This window comes from Lucilia cuprina, chromosome 3 (genome assembly GCF_022045245.1).
Source record: "Lucilia cuprina isolate Lc7/37 chromosome 3, ASM2204524v1, whole genome shotgun sequence".
In the NCBI taxonomy this organism is placed as follows: Eukaryota; Metazoa; Arthropoda; class Insecta; order Diptera; family Calliphoridae; genus Lucilia; species Lucilia cuprina.
The window spans coordinates 11,607,923-11,629,218 of record NC_060951.1 but is presented as its reverse complement, the minus strand read 5'-3'; the positions used below and the strand labels follow the sequence as shown (position 1 = coordinate 11,629,218).

The following is a 21,296-nucleotide window of genomic DNA, read 5'->3' as shown; positions in this document are numbered from 1 at the left end:
TATGGGTCTTAGGCGAATATTTCGGAATGACAAAAAATACCAATCATTTTTGATGGTGGGTATAAAAAAATTGCAATCAATAATACAAGACCTAAAGTTTAAAAAAGTCACAGAGCTTTTGATAAGATCAAAATTTTAAATTTATTAGAGATTTGATTGTAGAAAACATTTTATGCACATTTTTATATAATAAAAACATTTGTATATCTACATTTCATTTGTCGATTCATTATTTGCAAGCAATAACTTTGCTCTAAACTATTATCAATTATAATTTAAAACATTCGCAATAAATAATCATTTATTTTGTGCAATCGTATTTTTTCCACCAATCCGCAAATATTTTAACTTTTGTTATAATATTTTGTTCTTTTTGTAGTCGCCGCCATTTGTTGGCATCTAAATTAAGCATGCCGCCAATTATTTCTTGTGCAAAATTTGGCGGAAATCTTTCTTCATCCTCAATTACATGGGCAAATCCCGTATCCATACCGAAATTTACCCAAAAATAAGGCAAACCTTTTGGTATAGAGGCACGCAAAGACTTCTGCCGTAATGAAACCAGTTGCTTATTGACACACCATTCATGCTCAGATTCTTCTATGGCTTTTTTGAAATAAAACGGGGCCATTTCGCCGTCTGATTCCCGAATGGGAATACAATGTATGACCAAATGCGGTCGTCTGTGCAATCGATTAGCAATTTCAAAGAAAATTACATCCTTATGTTGTGAAGCAATCATACGAGTTAATGCTTTTCGGAAATCATTTATTTCAGACCATGTGTCTTCGTCGATTTGTGTACAGCATGTTGCATGTTGATTTGTTATTATCATACAATGACCAGGCTGAAGACCCTGGTACCAAGGTAAAGCCAAGTATACATTTTCGCCAACACATACAAGTAGTTCCTTTTGCATTTTCGTTGAATCGAAGCATTTGTCGCAATTGTCTAATGCTGCCTCAACCTTTTGATGTTCACGAATAGCTCTATCGCGATCTTTACGATCGGAGCGTGCAGAATCGTCTTGACAAATTTTTTCGGCAAAGATATCCTCCATATCGTCATTGGGATTTTTATGCTTTCCTGCGATGTTAGCGAATTGTAAATTGGCATCTGATGCACTTGTGTATTTTTCTCTTTCAAACATTTGCTTAATATCATATCGATCATCATCAGCAAAGTAGCGAACTCTCTCACCAGACTCATCATGTGTGTTAACACGTTTCTGCTTCTGTTTTTTCCTGCCACCGTATAAATCTCTGGGGTCCAAAACTTTCGATCCCGGCAATGGTCTAGACTGTCCCTTTTGGTCAGTGTGCGTCAATAGAATGTGTTCATCTTTCTTGCCAGACTTGTCTTCCTCAGTTAAACTGTGCTTGCCTTCAAGATATGCCGCTTTTTTACGTTCTTTAAATATATTTCTTTGGGTACGTGCTTTTTCCAACTTCTGGCGTAATTCATCTGCAAGTGACATGTTTCCCATTATTTCGGCTTTAAGAATTTTTGCCCCTAATTCATTCATTTGTTGATCGGTTAAAAATTCTGTTGAGTTTGTAGAGATTTTTTCCTTATTGAGTTCCCTTTTAGGTTCTTCATCATTGGTTGACGAGTCGTCATTACTAGATGAGGTGGACTTTTTTCTTTGTGGTGCCGAACTTTCCTTTGGCAATGTTTTGTCACTTTGCTTCTTCCAACCTTTTGATGAGTGGCTGCTACTTTGAGAAAATACAGATTTAATATTTGTGTAATTGTCGTCATCCTTTGGTTTTTGAAATGCTGGTAAACCTGTTCCCGTTGTTTTCCAATAAGGATTTAGTTCTCGTGTGCTCTTTGCCGGATCATATGCATCAATTTGCTGTTTTTCATTTGGTTTATTTTCTACTCTTTCTCGTGAATAAGTCTTTAGCATTAAGGAATCAGTCATCCAACTATCTCTCTGTAGTGGTTTCTCAGATTTCTTTATTTCCGTAAATTCAGATTTTTCATTATCCGTATTCTCACTTTCACTACTACTACTGGTGGATCTTTTACTTCTTGAACTTTTCATATGTTTCTTTTTCGACTTCTTTGATTTTTTGCGCTTTTTCTGATCATCACTTGACGAAGATGTAGAATCGTCGTCGGATGTGGAATCAGAATCACTTGATTCACTTTCGTCATCGGTGCTTAAGTGTTTACGTTTTCTGTTTGTTTTTTTCTTTGATTTTTTACTTTTTTTATCTTTTTTCTTCTTGGATTTTTTGACTTCTTTACTTTTTTTCTTTAGTTTCTTCTCGACAGAGGGTAACATCCAATTGGTTTCACCTTTTAAAAGTCTCTCAGACTCACGTTCAGCTCTTTGCACAGCCCGTTTTTTTGCCTCATCCAGCATGTTTTCACGCGCCTCTCTTAGATCCTGCCGAGCTTTATCTTTTGCACGAGCACTTTCAAATTGAATAAAACTCATTTTATCGCAATTATATTTTAATTAGTTATAACAACAAATTGAAAACAATATTTTATTAAAAATGTATTTCGAAAAAAGTAAATAAACAGCTGGCTATATTTTTTTCAATTTGTTGTGTTGAAATAGAAATCAACTATTCGTAAAAAACAGGGTGGCTCAGAGCGATTATATTTTATTGACTTCAAGTATTTATATTATTTGGAATGAACAAACACACTTTTTGTGGAATCGGTCCTCAAAGGGTTAATAAATAGGACTATATTATATATCGTTGAAGAGGTATTTCAGATCTTTCTAATGATATATATTTTTTGGATTAATTTTTAAATAGAGAAGATATTAAATATTCCTCTTCAACGATATATAATATGGTCATATTTATTAACCCTTTGAGGACAAAAAAAGCGCGGGAAAGGGATTTACAAAATAACCCCATAGTTTCTATTTTGAATTTGTATGTCCTTGTCAATGTTTTTCGGATTGCATAGTCAGTTATGGATACATTATCTTTTTTTATACCTACTGATTTTGTAATTTCTTTTGTAACTCATCGTAGTCGTAGACTCATAAAGTTCATACATACATATATTCATCATTCTTATATTATGCTAAGACCATCTAGGGAAAAACTTTCGGTTGATACAGTTGTCGCTGGGTTGACAATCTTTGGCCGAGTATGACTCGGATCGTTTCGGAGCGAAGATCCAATTATCGTGGAAACATTAACGAACTGTCATTTTTATCGCGCTCTTACTCTCTCGTTGCAGGTTTTCAAAACTTTGAGAACGGAATCCAGTAACAATTGTTACAAATTATCGAGAACGCGAACAGACCTTATATTTGCTTCCAAAATCTCACTTTCTGATCTCTCGGATTCCGTCTTTATTTAAAATCGTTGAAAATTTAAAAACTAAACGTAGTTGAAAACTTAGCCAGCTAACAGTCGATTTTAAGCAGACGACATATTAAGTGTCAGTCAACGCCGTCGTTAATATTTGTCGGCGCAGGGCTCTGACTAATATACAGCTTAATTACAATTGGAACTACAGCCGCTGTCGACAATGAGTTTTCACACATTTTGTTTGGCGACATTGTGGTTGAGATAGATTCTATTTTGCATTTATTGCGTTCCCATATTTTATTCAGAATAATTTTTTAATCATTCCTTTCTATATCAAAAAATAATTTTAAACAAATCGTAACTTTGATTTTTTCTAATAAACGTCGACAGTCTCTTAATTTTAATTCGTCTCTCGCTCTTTTTGTGCGATTTGTCGACAGCGGTTCCAATTGTAATTAAGCTGATATATTGCAAAAATTAAACAACACAAAAATTTACAGTTGTTTACATTACGATTAAGAAGAAAACTCTATCTTAAAATCAGAGAAAGTCTCAAAATGCCTTTGTATGAAACGGTAATGCAGGAGAAGCCTCCAGTTGTTTTGGACATTGGAACAGCATATACTAAGTATGATTCGTGGAAATTTGTAATGCAAGTGACGTCATTTAAGGTAGTAATTTTTTCTATATTTTAATAGGCTGGGCTTTGCGGCAGAGGCGTATCCACGTAAAATTATACCTTCTGAAGTTATTCTTTCCATAAATGGAAAAACAAAAAATATCTTTGACTATGATGATAAACTAGAGTTTTACGACCAAATAATTGAATTTTTGCAAACTATATTTTTTAAGTATGAAGTTTGCTGCTTAAGTTATTAAGAATTATGTACATATTTATATTTCTTTTTATATCTTTTTGCAGATATCTTTTAGTTAGTCCTAAAGAAAGAAAAATTGTTATTGTGGAAAATGTTTTTGGCCAAATAATAGTTCGCGAAACTTTGGCAAAAGCTTTATTTCGTCACTTTGAAGTATCTTCGGTTTTGTATGTGCCTTCACATATGATTGCACTTTCCACATTAGCGGTACCCCATGGTGTTGTTGTAGATATGGGTTATAGTGAGACAACTGTTATGCCGGTTTTTAGTGGTGTACAAATAATGCAAGCATTCCAGGATCAAAAATATGGTGGATATGCTTTGCATGAGGAAATTAAACGCCAGTTATTACAGGAAGGTGTAAAAGAAGAGTATCTTTCAGAATCAGTATTAGAGGATATAAAAGTTCGTGCATGTTTCGTTACAAAATTGAAGAGAGCTCAGGACTATATTAACAATCAGCCTCCCCAAGCACCACCCAGTGTTGATTACCCCATTGCGGATAATGAAATCATAACCGTTCCAGGAAAAGTTCGGGAAACCGCATTCGAAATTCTATTCGAAGAAAATAATGATCGTGATAGTTTGCCACATTTAATAATAAAATCAATTCTGCGTTGTCCACGCGATATTCGACGCATTTTAACTGAAAACATTTTCGTTGTGGGTGGAAGTTCTATTATAATGGGTTTATTGCCGCGTCTTAAAGAAGAACTCCAGCATTTAGTTGCCAACGACAAAGAATATAAAGAAAAACTACATGGCGATATAACATTTAAATTTCATAAAACCATTGGCCGTCCCAATATAGTTAACTGGCTGGGAGGTTCGTTGTGCGGTGGTACCGATTTGGTTAATACCCGTTCTTTAACTAAAGAGGCGTATATAAAACTAGAACGTGTACCCGATTGGAGTTGTTTAGATGATAATCGCATGTCGGGTTGATATTTTTAATTATATTTATTCTCTTTGTGAACAAAAAGTAAATAGAAAAAGTTTGTGCTTAATAAATTAATAAACTCTACTAAATATAAGAGTTAAATCAATTAGATTTAATTTTAACAAGACTTCCAAACAACAAAACTTCCAAAAGAATTTAAAATGCCATAGAAAACATTTCATCTTCGTCGAAGGTTTAAAAAATTAATCTTTAAAAATACGTTTTTACAAAAAATTTGTATTTATGGATTTGTTTTCTTAGTTTTTATTTAATACTTTTATTTATTTTATGTACTACCTACAAGTCCGAATTTTGCTTGTAATCTTCGTTCCTCCTCCTTAAGAGCTTCCAAATTGCGTGCTCGTGTTTCTTCATCGTCATCTTTATGAGTATAGAAATGGGCGCGCAAATCACATTGTAAACGAAAACCTTGTGGACATAAATCACATTTATAGACATTGTCTCCTATATGCCCACGCATATGTTTTATTAAATCATTACTTTGTGCAAATGCTCTTTCACAATATTTACATTTGTATGGTTTTTCTCCTGTGTGGGTGCGCATATGCCTACGACACTGATCAGCTAAAACGAATCTGAAAGATAAATTTTAGATTTAAGTGATTCGCAAACAACATAATATATTTTTACCTCATATCACAGTAATCACATTTATGATTTCTTTCACCTGTATGATACATTTTGTGTTTTTTCAAAAGATATGGTTTTGTAAAACCCGCACCACATATATCACAAATATGTGATTTTATTTTATTATGTACTACTTTATGCGATGCCAAATCACTTAGGCATGGAAACCTTTTCGGACAATGTTGGCAGACATAAGGACGATCAGTACCGTGACGTAGAAAATGTTGCTTCATATTGCTTAAACTTTTAAAAGCTTTTCCACACTCTGAACAAAGATAAGGCTGTTCCCCCGTATGTATTCTCATATGATCCTTTAAAGAACTCGATTGCTGAAAGACTACAAAATTATGTTTATTGTCTTAAAATTTATCCTGTCCAATATTTGTATATGTAGCTAGTTACCCTTTTTACAAACTTCGCATTCATATTTAGTTCGGATTTTAGTCTCTCCACCTGAATCTGCGGGCCTAAGGTGTATACGTTTGTGCCGTTTTAAACTTTTTCGCGTTGATAAACGATTACCACACTCATCACATACAAAACTTTTACTTTCGTTATCCTTAGAATTACTTGTTTCCTTGGAGTTTTTCTTAGATTCTTTAATTTTCTCCGATGTGATGTTATCTTTTTTATCCTCAATATCATTTAAATCTTTAACTTCGCTAGAAGACACATCTTTTTCTTCTTTAACCTTTTTGCTATTAGCCCTTGGACCTTTTTTACTATGTGAGATATCCTTGCAACGTTTGTTTTTAGTAGAAATCTAATATATTAACTTACCTTTTTGTTACATTCGAAGACTCCCATTCACTATCCTTATCACTGTCAACATCACAAAATTCTTCACTATCACTATAGTCTTCCCAATGATTTTCTTCCGTTTCAAATTTTATATCTTCTACATCATCTTTTAAGTTTTTTGACTCAAGAGTAGTCTCTTGTTCTAATGCTTCATCTATTTCAATCTTTAAAATATTATCAATTAAGGGATCCGTGATAATTTGTGAATTAACAGATGGTTTATCATCTTTTATCATTTGACGAAATTTCTCCTCTACTTTTATACACATTTGTTGAAACGCATGAGCATTAACAAGTCTTTCCAAGCAATTTTCGCATACAGTTTTGGGCAACATGTCATCTGTCTCAATGGTAAGTTGTGGTGTGGTAAGCATAAGTAATTCCATAATTGTTATATTTTTACATTCATTACTTTGAGGTTCATTGAAAATGGAAATTGTTTTGCGTTTATTGTCTTTAGTTTCTTTTTCATCTTCAATTTCTCCATTCATGCAGGTTCTACAAAAGTTTTCCAAGAGTGTAATAGTTGTACTATTCATAATAAAACACTAAATATGCATTAAAACAATAAGTTGCAACAAAAATGTTTTCGATACTTGGGGAAAACAAAATTTATGTTTACACTACATTGCCAACCTCTTTTTTAAGTCATTGACGAATAAGTTGCCATATCTTTGTTTTTTTGTTTTTAAACAAAAAATAAAAACAATTACACGTAGAAAAATTACAAAGTTAATATTTTTGACATTACATATTCAAAAATTTTGATGAAATTGTAATTGACTGATTTTATTTCAAAATCCATTTAAGAATTTTAAATAATATAATGATATTTAAAATATTTTAAGTATTGAATGAATACTAAATCATATCGATTAAAAAATCAAAATGAAGATATAGCAGAAATTTCTACTGTGAAAAGATAACGGTAACAGTATTTTTGATTGCAGTTTTAGCGGTAAAGGTAGTTAATTGAAAGTCTTCTGTAGATATATTAGTACGGCTTAAAAACCACAGTGGTCAAAATCAAAATAGTTTTATTTTCGTAATGGCATTTTCAGTAAGTTTGCCAACATAGTGCTATTGAGCTGAATGAGTATTTAAGCAGTAACGTTATCCAATCTTCCTTTTACGTTAGACAAGAATGTTAAAACAAAAACAAGGAAAACCTTTATGGAAAAACATATACGAAAGAACCTTTATTTTTAATGCTGTATATACAATAAAAATTTAATAATTTATCTGCAATAAATTCCTTTCAAAGTCATTGCATTGAGTTCGGCTAAATTGCGGGCTTTAGTTTCTTCATCATCGTTTTTATGCGTAGAAAAATGCTCTCGCACGAGTTTAACTGTGGGAAATCTTAAAGGACATAATTCGCATTGATATACATTATCGCCTAAATGTATGCGCAAATGTTTGGTCAATTCGTTCGATTGACAATAGGCCTTTTCACAATAATTGCATTTGTATGGTTTTTCCCCAGTGTGAATTCTTACGTGACGCTGTAGTTTTTCATTTGTAATAAAACTAAAAATATAAAAAAGTAATATTTTTAAATAATAAAAAAGAAATTAAAGAAAATATTTACAGTTTTTTTATATAACAGTTGGTATCTTACCGTTTATCACAATATTCACAAGAAAAAGGCCGATCGTTTGTATGATACATTTTGTGTTTTTTCAATAAAAAGGGTTTTGGAAATCCACGACCACATATATCGCAAATGTGAGTTCTAGGTCTGGCTTTATGAACATCATAATGTGAAGCCAAATCAGTTTTAGTTGGAAAGGACTTCGGACAGTCTGGACAGGGAAAGAGTTTTTCATTGAGATGTCGAAATGAATGTTGTTTAAGACTACCGGACGAGGTAAAGGATTTACCACACTCTGAACATAAAAATGGTCTTTCACCTTGTGAAATAGAATTTATTATAAAAACGAAGATTTATAAAAAAAAAAAAATAAAAATTACCACTATGAGTACGCAGATGATCTTTTAGCATATAACCTTGTGTGAATCCTGAAAAAAGTGTTTTTTTATATTTTATTTCTTTTAAATTATTTAATTTTTTCTTTTATTTACCTCTATCACATATATTGCATACAAATTTTGGTTCTTCGTTATCGCGTTTAGCGTGCATTTCTAGATGCTTTTTAAGTGAAAATTTCGATTTTAATTTTCGTTTGCATCTGTCACAGGGATAAACTTGTTCAACAATTATGTGTTGTTTATTTGTAGTTGAGATTTTTGCTCTAAACTCCTCCTCGTAGTCCTCATCATCATCATCATCGTCCCCATCATCTTTAACATCCTCATCGTCGTCAAATTCAAGTGTTTCAAATACCTCATCATCGACTTCTTCTCTTTTGAGAATTGCAGATTTATCAGTTACTTTAGTTTTTCTTGTGAATTATAAAAACATATTAAGTTTTATTAAGTTTGATGTAACTAAAAGTTTATTATATTGTTTTGGAAATTTTTAGAACTAAATTGATCCTTTTACTTTATTAAAGAGGACTATATACAAGACTACAGGCTGGACTATATAACTTCCATACTAAACAGGTTACAACCTATATTACCCTATTAGCAAGTATATAGTCAGATGTTTAGACTCAATTTAAATGATAAATTCGATTTAAAATTTGTTCTATAGGATGTTACCCAAAAACAATAAATGAAACGTAATACAATTAGTCATTTTATTCTTATTGTTTTTGTATTATTTTAGGTATTTATAAATAAAATTGAATAAATTACTTTTTAAATATTTATTATCAATAAACTAATACATATTTATTTATGTAGTTTATAATAAACCATTAATGATTTCAGTACTCCACCACATGTGGCGGTCATTATTAACTTGTGCTTATTTAAAAAATACTCCTTTCATTTCCAAGGCATTTAATTCTGCCAAATTTTGTCTCTTTGTTTCTTCATCATCGTTTTTGTGTGTTGAAAAGTGTATGCGTAAAATTTTCACCGTTTTAAAACGCAGCGGACACATTTCACATTGATAGACATTTTCACCTAAATGCGAACGCAAATGTTTTATCAATTCACTCGATTGACAATAGGCATTTTTACAATAATTGCATTTATATGGTTTTTCGCCGGTATGAATGCGTGTATGACGTTTTAATTTTTCATTTGTAACAAAACTAAAAAATAAAAGATTTTAATTAAAATATAAAAAAGCATTTCGGAAATTAAAAACGTTGTTCTTTTTTACCGTTTTTCACAAAATTCACAAGCAAATGGTCGATCATTGTTATGATACATTTTGTGTTTTTTCAAGAGGAATGGCTTGTGAAAACCACGACCACAAATGTCGCAAATGTGATTTTTTGGTTTCGCTTTGTGTATGATATGATGGGAGACTAAATCCGATTTGGTAGTAAACGAGCGTGGACAGTCAGGACATTGAAAGTTTTTTTCGCTTAAATGGCGATATGAATGTTCTTTTAAACCACCTGCTGTGGTATAACCTTTGCCACATTCTGGACATAAAAATACCTTCTCGCCTTAAAAGATAGTAAGACAAATTAAAACAATTATATGTTTATTTATAAAAGACTTACCACTATGTGTACGCATATGATCTTTTAACGAGGATTTGTCTTCAAATTCTAAAATGAAAGTTTAAAATAATATCAATATTATTTTGTTTTGTATATTAATTAAACTGTATATTATTTACCTTGTTTGCATATGGAACATTTGTATGTATGTTCTTTGCTATCGTGCATTTCTTGATGTTTTTTAAATGACAATTCTGTTTTCAGTTTTCTTTTGCATTTATTGCAAGGATAAAACTTTTGTTGGCCATCAAGTGGATTTTCTTTTATGCATTTCTGTTTTCTTGCAGCTACTCTATGTCGTTTAGCATTGTCCATTGTTATATTTTCAGCTTCTTTTAAGCGATCATCATCGATCTGTTGTGTTTTTGAATGTTTTGTTTTTTTAGTTTTACTTTAAATAACGAAAAATTAAGTAAAATAGTTTTGTTTTTTTAAATATGTCTATCACATGGTATCAAATTAACAATTTTAGCAAATATTTGATGAAGAAGAAAAACTAAAACATTTGATTGCAATAATTGCAACTTCTTATTATTAAACATATCAGAAAGCACACGCGTTTATTGTTTCTTTTTGGCTTAAATATTAATTTTAATAATACAACAATAGCGTCATAATTATGAGCTGTGAGGTTTCGTGGGTCAAAGACTCTATTACTCTTCGTTAAGCAAACCTCGCGAGAAAATATTACACAACTTTTCTATTATTTAAAATCATCAGAATAACAATTTTAAACTTCAGGTTTAAAACTATCATAGAGTTTCCAATTGGCTTGTTTCTAATAAACTATTCGAGAGGTGTGAAGTATTTACTGCTGGCTTCACAGCTGATACAAATATAAAATGGTGCTTCACACTCTTCGGTGAGTGTAGGGTCTTTCATTCGGCGATCTTTAAGCAACCTAAACGAACTGGTTAGGTTCGTTTCTTGACTTACATACATGAAAAGGACAGGGGGTAAAACCATCCATTTCTTACTATTTTTGTTTAATTTCTGAAAGATTACTAGACATTGTCAATCAGCTCAGGCATAGTAGAATGGATTGCTAAGTATCAAAGATCTTATGGTTAAGACTTTATTTGAATACAAACAAGATACTTATAGTACTAGATAGATGTAGTCTAAAGAGACTGACAGGGCCACTGTTTTACTAGGACTTTTTCGGTTAGTGGAACAATACGATACCTGACTTCTGCAAGAAATTTTTGGATGTTGAGGAACTAGACACAAAAGAGCACTTTATCTGCCAATGTTAGAATAAAATATCTGGCAAATAAATTCCATCTACTGTTATCTATCAGGTTTTATCCAGTAGGTTAGCTATCGCGTCATTTTCTATCAGAATCTGAATCAAAATTTGTTTCATAAACCATGTAGAATTCTTTCCACATCTGTCTAGTTGCAGTTCTTGCCCCCTTTTCTTTTCTTTCTTTATAATAACTCTCCAATATTGATTTCTTTATTACTATAAGAAAACAATGGACCTCAATGGTCTCCCAATGAAGTTGCAACTTGCAAAACTATTCTTAATTTAAATTTAACTTAAAAATTGTATATAGTTTGACTGCAACATAGACGGACGGGTGGAAAGAAAACGACTCGACTGGGAAAATATAAACATCAACACATTCCTTAAATGTATATAAATAATATAGGATATGACATCAATATATTGAGTATTTTCTTTAGCTAATGTTAAATGCTCACACAATAAAGTAAAAAAAGATGTGTACGTTATAGTTTATTTATATTTATTTAATAACTAATAATTAAACATAAGATTGTTTTCATATATTAAAATCTATAACTACTACATATATAACTAATACATTCGAATTGAATACTTAGAAATTTATGCGAAATAATAAATTATACAATAAATACTATACTGATTGTATTTAGACCTTTTATTTAATAAACATGCCTTTCATTTCCAATGCATTAAGTTCGGCTAAATTGCGGGCTTTTGTTTCTTCATCATCGTTTTTGTGTGTTGCAAAGTGGCTGCGTAAAAGTTTAACGGTTTTTAATCTAACCGGACACAATTCGCACTGATAAACATTTTCACCCAAATGTGAACGTAAATGTTTCATTAATTCAGTTGATTGGCAATATGTACGCACACAATAGTTACACTTGTAGGGTTTTTCACCAGTATGAATGCGGGTATGACGTTTGACTTTTTCGTGCGTAACAAAACTATAAGTTAAACATAATCATAAAAAAGTAATAAAATAATTATTTAAATTTTTTATTATCACCTTTTATCGCAATATTCACAGGCAAATGGTCTCTCATTGTTGTGATACATTTTGTGCTGCTTTAACAAGTATGGCTTGTAAAATCCACGACCACAAACATCACAAATGTGTTTTCTAGGTTTAGCCTTGTGAATGTCATAGTGAGAAAGCATATCAGTTTTGGTAGGAAACGATCTGGGGCAGTCGGGACAAGGAAATAGTTTTTCCTTTAAATGACGTAGTGAATGTTCCTTTAAACTTCCAGATGATGTAAAGCCTTTGCCACACTCGGAACACAGATAAGGACGTTCGCCTAATTGTATTAATTTGATAGTTAAGCACAGCATGTATATACATATTTTATCAATTAAAAGTCACACTTACCAACATGTTTTCTTTGATGTTTCCTTAATATAGAACCATAATGGAATGCTAGAAATAATTACAGTAAATAGTTATTAAAGATATTTAAATATAACAATTTCTTATTTTACCTTTATTGCAAATGTTACAAACATATTTTCGTCCTTCTTTGTCTCTTTTTTCGTGTCTCCCTTCGTGTCTTAATAATGACACTTTTGTTTTTAATATCTTCTTGCATCGTTTGCACGGATAATTTCCTTTAGTTTTCATTTCTTTTGTTGATCCTTTTGTTGTACTGCTTTTAAATTCTTCATCATCTTTATGATTATTATCATCTTCGTTTTTCTCTTCCGCACAAAAAACGTTGAATATTTCATCATCAACCAGTTCAGTTTTGTGTTTTTTATTTTTTTTCAATTTACTTTAAATAATTAAAAATAAAGTAAAGATTTTTTGAACTTTTTTTTAACTTTATTTCACAAAGGAAAAAATTATATAATAAGAACACGAAGAAGTATTTTTTCAAAATAACTTTCATCTGATTTCTTTTAAGTTATGTATTTTTTAATATAAACGTACTTAATAATAAATATTTAAATAAAAATGTGTTCCATATTTAAAAATCGTAAAAATAATGCGTTATAATTCAATTCTATTTAAATGTTTAAATAATAATATGTAAATACGAACTTAACAATTTTATGTCTTCGTGCTTTAAAGTTTAACTTTGGACACTTTTCTAGTCAAAAAATTAGAATTAGGGCTGGATTATTTAGTCTAAGGTTTAGTCTATGGGCTATATTGTAGTCTATTGTGTAGTTTATGAACTTGCCATTGAACTAGACTATTCACTAGTTTGTGAACAATCTGTTGATAAATCTATTATATATTACCGATAATATAATGTAGGAAATAAACTTAATATGGGTTTTTTCGCCATCAAAAAATTTATGAAAAAAGATAATTGTACAGATGTTTCCATCCTGTTGCAGAACAATCTAATATCTCAGATTAAATCGAATTTGCTTTCGAAATTCTGGCCTTCGAAATCAATCAAAAACTCAATAGAATTTTATTAGAAATTGCGATCGCTTTAGCATTTGGCCCAGTACTTATTTCAAGCACAAACCAAAGAATAATCCTTTTTAAAGTAAACTTATAATTAGAAAAACCGAATATGTTTTCTTATTAACAATAACATTTTAATTTTATTTCTTGGAAGTTAAGATTTTTTATATAAATATACTACACCAAATGCGTTTTTTTTAAAGTTGTTCACCCAGTGTATTATTTTTCAATGTTTAAAAACTCAGTTTTCTCAGTATTCTCTATGTGGTGTTTCCATTTTTATTTCCCGTCAAGGATTACACCTAAGTACTTAACTTTGTAACTTATTGCCAAGGAAGCAAGGTTGAGTGTACGTAAAAATTGTTTTCTTGTGAAAAGACAGATTTCCGTTTAACATTAAGTCCAGCTCAAGGCCGCATTCAAAGCCTTTTCAACTCTTCTACACAAGTAATTTGGACTCTATTCCTTTAAAAGTATTACAACATCGTCTGCACAGCAGACAGGTCTAAGTCCTTCATCAGTTAGTTAGGTTCCTTAGGAGGCTATTAATAGCGATAACAAAGAGTATAGGAGACAAAATGCCTCCCTGTGGTATATCTCGCAGCTTATCCATCTGTTCCTTAGCGTTTAGTTGACCCAGTTACGGAACATCCGGTCAACATAAAATTGGTTTATGGATTGAATAAAAGTAACAGTGTGTACGTTTTTGAAGGCGCCATCGAAGTCAATGCACACCGCCAGTGTATACAGTTTGCTATTGAAGGATTCGCCTATGTAGTGGACAACTTTGTTTAAAGCCGTTTCCATCGATAGTCCTTTTGTCTGCAGCCTTGTAGGGAGCAAAACTCTTGATTGTACCTTTAACCATATCAGATGTAATAACAATTTCCGTGTTTGCCTCCCCTTTCTCAAATATCAGTTTATCTATGCTATTTAATATACCAGGTAGGAAATGTCTCGTCCATATCCTCCAGCCTCCTGCCCTACCTGTTCACTGAAAAGTTACCTGGAGTTTCGTAGTCTTTTTACGCCGTGTCCGGTTAAATAGTTTGCAAAGAGTCCTCCCAAGGTTGCGGATCTCCTCAGTTAACCAGGGTTTCTCCTGGGCAGATTTTCGATTTCGCAGAGGGCAGCTGTCCTCGATCAAATTAACTTTGTGAGCGTTTGTATTTTGGCGTCTATATTCTATCGATAAGAAATCGGTAAGGGCTTGTCCCCAGCGATTGGTATTTGTAATTTGTTGCGAATCGTCCAAGGTTCCTGGATTAAAGTTATATATATTTTACATTTGTTAATTTTAGCCATCAAAGCATTGCTAGATTATCGGACATAGGAATAGCAGTCTTTTTAATCGTCACCTTCCCAATTTTGGACAGAACTGCTGTTGGACAGAACTGCTCTGACGAGTGAATGATTTCCTTCTCATTTTATGGATTTGGCTCCTTATCATTATCATTACTTTTAATGAAGTTTTGGGTACCGTTTTAGTTATTTTAGTACTTTATTTTGGTCAGCTAGTGGTTACTTCATCGCGTTTAAGATTTGACTTCTTATCGTTATCGTTTTTTAGTGTCTTTTAGAGGCTTCATGTAACAGCCCTTCCAATTGGCACCTTCCCAATTTTAAATATGACAGCTTTAGAAGCGTAGTAAGGCTTACCATTATTCTTTACAAGACTAGTCATGAAATTCATATTGATATCTATTACGAACGGAGTTCCCTCAGGTTCTTTCTTCCGGTAAAAGACATCGCAGTTTTCTTTTGTCTTCCTTTGAGATACCTTTACCTTCGAGGATGCTTGGCATTGTTACCGTTACTCGCAAGATTCTGTTTCGAGGCTTGGCTTCGACTTCTTATTAGAAAAACTGTATCCATATAGTGATTTCTTAGTAATAGGTAATTCAACTACGCTATGGACCTCTTTCATTCGGTTGATCCATTTATCGTGGGAACGCAAACCACCAGCGTGGATTCAGGGAAGCGCATAGCACCATAACAGCTTTAACACAGATAACAGTTTGCTAATGGCCGTGTCAGCGCACCATCGTCGCCGCCCTGGATTTATCCAAGGTCTGATAAACGACATCACTAATTCAACACTACCCAACGATGTCAAACTATCTCTGTGGCAGACAAGCTTTTGTTAAATTTAGAGGTCAAAAATTCATCTTGCCAAGCTTCCTGAACTCCCCACTGATGTTTTTTCGTGTCGTACATGATTGCACCAAATCACCCAATACTTGGAATTGGTTGGTACAGTTGCCTCAACTGTTACCTTACGACACAGGGCATTTATTATACCGCTAGGTCTACAAATAGACCTATGGTCAAGACCGACTGATGAGGCGCAGTTTTTCCAGCATCCCTTCCACCCACAGACACAAACGGAGCCCTAACCTATATTTGAAGGCTGAGGTAGCATAGAGCTTGCTCCGAGTACATTATTTCCAGTCAACCCTATGTTTTTGCCCATGGCATGCTGTACACTTTACGCACTGTCCGCCAAGGAGGCCACGGTATCCACCTCTGTAGTAGTATGTTACTCACGATTGCAATATAAAGACGCGTGACTCGCGAGTCGATCAGCACTTGCTGCCGTTACTGTAATACTATAATATTCCCAGGTGGTGTACAATCTGCCCTCCCTCAGCTTGAGTGAAACTAAAGCTGAGAGAGAAAATATAGTCCCCATACGCCATCCGGGGACGTGATTGGTATGAAAAACGGGAAAAACACCCTTAATCATGTTTACAGGGGAGTAGTTTTGGAATTACTTTAATGCATCACACATTTTTATAGCAAATGTTAAAAACTCGTTTCTTTTCGCATAAGTTACAACTATTTTTCACTCAATAAAGTTAAAAAAAGATGTGTTCTTTATAGTTTATTTATATTTATTTAATAATTAAAAATAACCATAAAATTATTTTAATATAAAAAAATCCATAACTACAATATATATAACTAATATATTCGAATTGAATAATTAGAAATTAATGCCAAATAATATATCATACAATAAATACTTTACTTGTATTGTATTTAGATCTCTTATTTGAAAAACATGCCTTTCATTTCCAATGCATTAAGTTCGGCTAAATTGCGGGCTTTTGTTTCTTCATCATCGTTTTTGTGTGTTGCAAAATGGCTGCGTAAAAGTTTAACAGTTTTTAATCTAACCGGACACAATTCGCACTGATAAACATTTTCACCCAAATGTGAACGTAAATGTTTCATTAATTCACTTGACTGGCAATATGTTCGCACACAATAGTTACACTTGTAGGGTTTTTCACCAGTATGAATGCGGGTATGACGTTTGACTTTTTCGTGCGTAACAAAACTATAAATTAAACATAATCATAAAAAGTAATAAAATAATTATTTAAATTTTTATTTTTACCTTTTATCGCAATATTCACAGGCAAATGGTCTTTCATTGTTGTGATACATTTTGTGCTGCTTTAACAAGTATGGCTTGTAAAATCCACGACCACAAACATCACAAATGTGATTTCTTGGTTTAGCCTTGTGAATATCATAATGAGACAGCATATCAGTTTTGGTAGGAAACGATCTGGGGCAGTCGGGACAAGGAAATTGTTTTTCCTCTAAATGACGTAGTGAATGTTGCTTTAAACTTCCAGCCGATGTAAAGCCTTTGCCACACTCGGAACACAGATAAGGACGTTCGCCTAATTGTATTAAGTTGATACTCCAGTTAAGAGCACATCGACAAAAACTTTAAAAATATTTTGTCAATTAAAAGCCACACTTACCAACATGTTTTCTTTGATGTTCCCTCAATACAGAACCATAATGAAATGCTAAAATTAAAGACAGTAATTAATTGTTAAAAATATTTATATGAATAAATATAATGAATTCTTATTTTACCTTTATTGCAAATGTTACATACATATTTGCGTCCTTCTTTGTCTCTTTTTTCGTGTCTTCCTTCGTGTCTTAATAATGAATCTTTTGATTTTAATATTTTCTTGCATCGTTTGCACGGATAATTTCCTTTAGTTTTCATTTCTTTTGTTATTGTTGTTCTTTTCGTTGTACTGCTTTTAAATTCATCATCATCATCATCATCTTCATAATTATTATCATCTTCGTTTTTCTCATCCGCACAAAAAACGTTGAATATTTCATCATCAACCAGTTCATTTTTGTGTTTTTTACTTTTTTTCAATTTACTTTAAATAATGAAAAATAAAGTAAAGATTTTTTGAACTTTTTTTTTAACTTTCTTTCACAATGAAAAAAATTACAATTAAAACACGAAGAAGTATTTTTTGAAATAGCTTTCACCCGATTTATTTTAATGCATTTTTAAGTTATGCATTTTTTTAATATAAATGTACTTTATATTTCAATGAAAATAAATTTTCACAAAACGTAAAGAAATTATTTAAAAATAATGTGTGATAATTTAATTTTACTTAAATGTGTAAAATATATTAATTAAAAACGAACTTAAATTCGAAAAAATAATATTTTTTTTGAGTGCAAAGTTTAACATTTAACAAGTTTACGTAAATGAGCTTTATAGACGTCGATAATTTAATATTACTTAAATGTATAAAAAATAATAATTAAAAACGAACTTAAATTCGAAAAAATGATTTTTTTGAGTGCAATGTTTAACATTTAACAAGTTTACGTAAATGAGCTTTATAGACGTCGATGCAATGACGTCTTAAACCGTTATTTTTTTATATATTGATTTCGCTATAAATCGGAGTATAATAAATATATCTAAAATCCAATAAAGTTATTTTTAATAATAGTTTCATTATATTAATTATATTTTTAATTAGAATTTATATTCGAATAGTATTCGAGGAATTTAACGAAGTACTAGAATTTTTAAAAAATTAAGTGTTCATTGTTTAAGAACAAAATATGAAAATTTCTTAAGATTAAAAGTACTACTTGGAATTTGTTAATGGTCTTTTAAAAGCAATGTCGATAAATGAATACAATAGACACTTTTGACACTTTTATATGGTCAGTTTAAGGCAATTAATGAATAAAATAGTATTAGGCCTATATTATTTAGTATATGGGCTATATTGGAGTTTATTGTATGGATTAGGAAATTGTCAATGAACGGGACTATTTACTGGCTTCTGAACAATCTGTTGATTTATGTATTTATGTAGAAAATAAAATTAACGTTTTCTTTTCGACGTCAAAAAATTATGGAAAAAATAAATTCCTGTTTCAGAACAATATAATTTTTAAGATTAAATCAAAAATTTGAAAGCAAATTTTGGCATTCGAAATCAATCAAAAACTAAATAGAATTTAAAATAATATTATTAGAAATTCCGATCGCTTTCGAATGCCAGAATTTGGAACAGTATTAAAAGATCAAACTTTAAAAAACAAATACATAATTATTAAGAATAGCAAACTCGGCTATGCTTTTTTGTTAACAATCAATTTTTAATTTTATTTTTTTTTTAATTTAAGAATTTTTGTAAATATATTTCCCACGATATCAGAATAAGTTTTACAATTTTTTAAAATTTTAGTTAAATCAAATTTCGCACTAAATTAGCTCGAAATTAGGTTTCATTAAATTCCTATATAACTTATACCCATGACTTCTGTTATGTCTTCTTACAGTAAATGATTTGCCAAATTCGAATATATGTTTAAAAGTTATTTTATGTACTTTGAATATTTATAAATTCCAGTTTAAGTATAAATAATTGAAATAAAAAAATATTAATTACCTTGTCACTTTCTTTTCATTCCAATCTGCATCACTATTATTATCATCATCCCAAACTAAGTCAATACTACAATCACTGTAGCTTTCGATGAATTCTTCTTTTGCTTCGGCTGCTCTATTTATTTCCTCTTCCATAATCATTTCTTCGTCAGTCTGTAAAGAATTCTCTTCAATGAACGAATCATCAAATTCAGTCTTAAAGACATCTTCATGGTCCTCTGTATCATTGAATGGATTAATGGCATCATCGTCTCCTTCTAACATTTTATAGAATTTATGTTCATTACTTAGACATGTCTGCTGAAAATTATACATTTCTTTGATTTTTTCGGAGCATTCGACACACACATTCTTCGGCAACTGATCATTTTCATCGATTTTCAATTGTGGTACTGTAGTTTTAATCAGCTCCATTAAATTAAGTTTTTCTTTGGCTTCCTCCGGAACTGTAAATATGGACACCATTTGTGGCGTTTTCATTTTTACTTTATTTTTGTTTGCCATTTCTTGCTGTTTACTTTCATTCAGCATGCATGTACGACACATATTTTCAAAGGATAAAGGCATTTTTTATATTATTTTTTGTTATTTTTCCAATTAATTATGTTTTTTTTAGCAATTAGAAAGAGGTTTTTCTTTTCCAAAACTAACAAAGTAGAAAATTATTGACGTTTGGTTTTAGTAAATATTACTTTATGTGGTGATGCCAGATTTGAAATATAATAAACAGTCGAGTTTTTTTTGTTATTCAAAAGTTTAGTTTACGACTTTTTAATTTTTTATACACTGCGAATCATTTAAATAAGAAATTCAATTTTGTCAACTTTGAACGATAACATCTGTAAACTAAATATTGGATGGAGTATTACAAAATTATTAACTTTTAAAGTCTTACTATTAGTTATGTGAAAAAAGTAAGCGGATTTTTTTTGTTTCTTCTAAAGAAAATTATTTCTTTCTTTACCTATAATAAATGGTGTTTTTAATGAATCAATTGAATAAGGAATTAATATAGTTTATAGAAACTAGGCGGAATCTGGCGATTTACATCGATATTGAACAGTAGTATTTTAAATTAAAAAATGTATTGCGTATTGCCAAGGTAATGGAAAAAAATAAAATAACTTTAAAAAATTAAACATTTTTAAACACGCTATTATATATGTGATTCGGCAAAGTCATATTTAGAAGTTCTAAGCCCCTTTTACATTATATTACAAGTAATAATAATGCACATAAATAAAACAACCCGACGAAAAACAAACCGTAACAGCTGTTTTATCAAAATAAACATTTTTTTATGCACATAAATAAAACAACCCGACGAAAAACAAACCGTAACAGCTGTTTTATCAAAATAAACATTTTTTTTGGTGTGGTGAGTTATTTTTGTTTACAAATATGTGTTTCTGCACGTGGAAAAGACGCAAAAACTCGTTTTCATTATTTACATTTTCAATATGTGTTTAAGCACGTGGAAAAAAATCAAAAAAATTGATTTTCATGATTTACATTAAAAAAAATATTTTTGATCAATTAAAATATGTGTATAAATGTGGAAAGGAACAAATCTGATAAAATATAAATATAATTGGGATTATATCGTTACAGAATGCCTTTTAATAAAAAACATTCAAAAAATGTTATTATGGTCATATATATAAAATGATATATAAGTGCTATCGGACGATCTTGTGCACGATAAAAACCTATATAGAACTTTAAGTTG

At 31.1% G+C, this 21,296-nt stretch overlaps 4 protein-coding genes across 7 annotated transcripts; 1 reads left to right on the top strand and 3 right to left on the bottom strand.

Annotated features, from left to right (window-relative positions):
• Positions 1-90: 90 nt before the first annotated feature.
• Positions 91-2,568, bottom strand: LOC111675012 (CWF19-like protein 2 homolog). The gene has a single exon (XM_023435710.2). The coding sequence runs from the start codon at positions 2,447-2,449 to the stop codon at positions 302-304; it is 2,148 nt and encodes a 715-aa protein (XP_023291478.2). The 5' UTR covers positions 2,450-2,568; the 3' UTR covers positions 91-301.
• A 1,005-nt stretch (positions 2,569-3,573) lies between these two features.
• Positions 3,574-5,214, top strand: LOC111675015 (actin-related protein 10). The gene is made up of 3 exons (XM_023435715.2): positions 3,574-3,918; positions 3,989-4,141; positions 4,213-5,214. The coding sequence occupies exons 1-3, from the start codon at positions 3,848-3,850 to the stop codon at positions 5,111-5,113; spliced, it is 1,125 nt and encodes a 374-aa protein (XP_023291483.2). The 5' UTR covers positions 3,574-3,847; the 3' UTR covers positions 5,114-5,214.
• Positions 5,215-5,325: 111 nt separating this feature from the next.
• On the bottom strand, positions 5,326-7,185 carry LOC111675013 (zinc finger protein 483-like). Its single transcript, XM_023435711.2, has 4 exons — positions 6,540-7,185; positions 6,162-6,481; positions 5,760-6,096; positions 5,326-5,704 (listed from the first exon to the last, which is right to left on the bottom strand). The coding sequence occupies exons 1-4, from the start codon at positions 7,097-7,099 to the stop codon at positions 5,395-5,397; spliced, it is 1,527 nt and encodes a 508-aa protein (XP_023291479.2). The 5' UTR covers positions 7,100-7,185; the 3' UTR covers positions 5,326-5,394.
• A 541-nt stretch (positions 7,186-7,726) lies between these two features.
• LOC111675014 (zinc finger protein 771-like) lies at positions 7,727-20,258 on the bottom strand. Of its 4 annotated transcripts, none has more exons than XM_023435712.2 (5): positions 19,569-20,252; positions 8,646-8,965; positions 8,535-8,582; positions 8,182-8,473; positions 7,727-8,090 (listed from the first exon to the last, which is right to left on the bottom strand). In XM_023435712.2, the coding sequence occupies exons 1-5, from the start codon at positions 20,132-20,134 to the stop codon at positions 7,799-7,801; spliced, it is 1,518 nt and encodes a 505-aa protein (XP_023291480.2). In that variant the 5' UTR covers positions 20,135-20,252; the 3' UTR covers positions 7,727-7,798. The 4 variants fall into 4 exon arrangements, with proteins under 4 accessions (XP_023291480.2, XP_046803614.1, XP_046803613.1 ...); XM_046947658.1 differs by lacking the exons at positions 7,727-8,090; positions 8,182-8,473; positions 8,535-8,582; positions 8,646-8,965 and adding exons at positions 9,003-9,727; positions 9,799-10,090; positions 10,148-10,195; positions 10,267-10,538 and having other exon boundaries at positions 19,569-20,258; XM_046947657.1 differs by lacking the exons at positions 7,727-8,090; positions 8,182-8,473; positions 8,535-8,582; positions 8,646-8,965 and adding exons at positions 10,601-12,346; positions 12,409-12,700; positions 12,772-12,819; positions 12,882-13,171 and having other exon boundaries at positions 19,569-20,258.
• Positions 20,259-21,296: the final 1,038 nt, after the last annotated feature.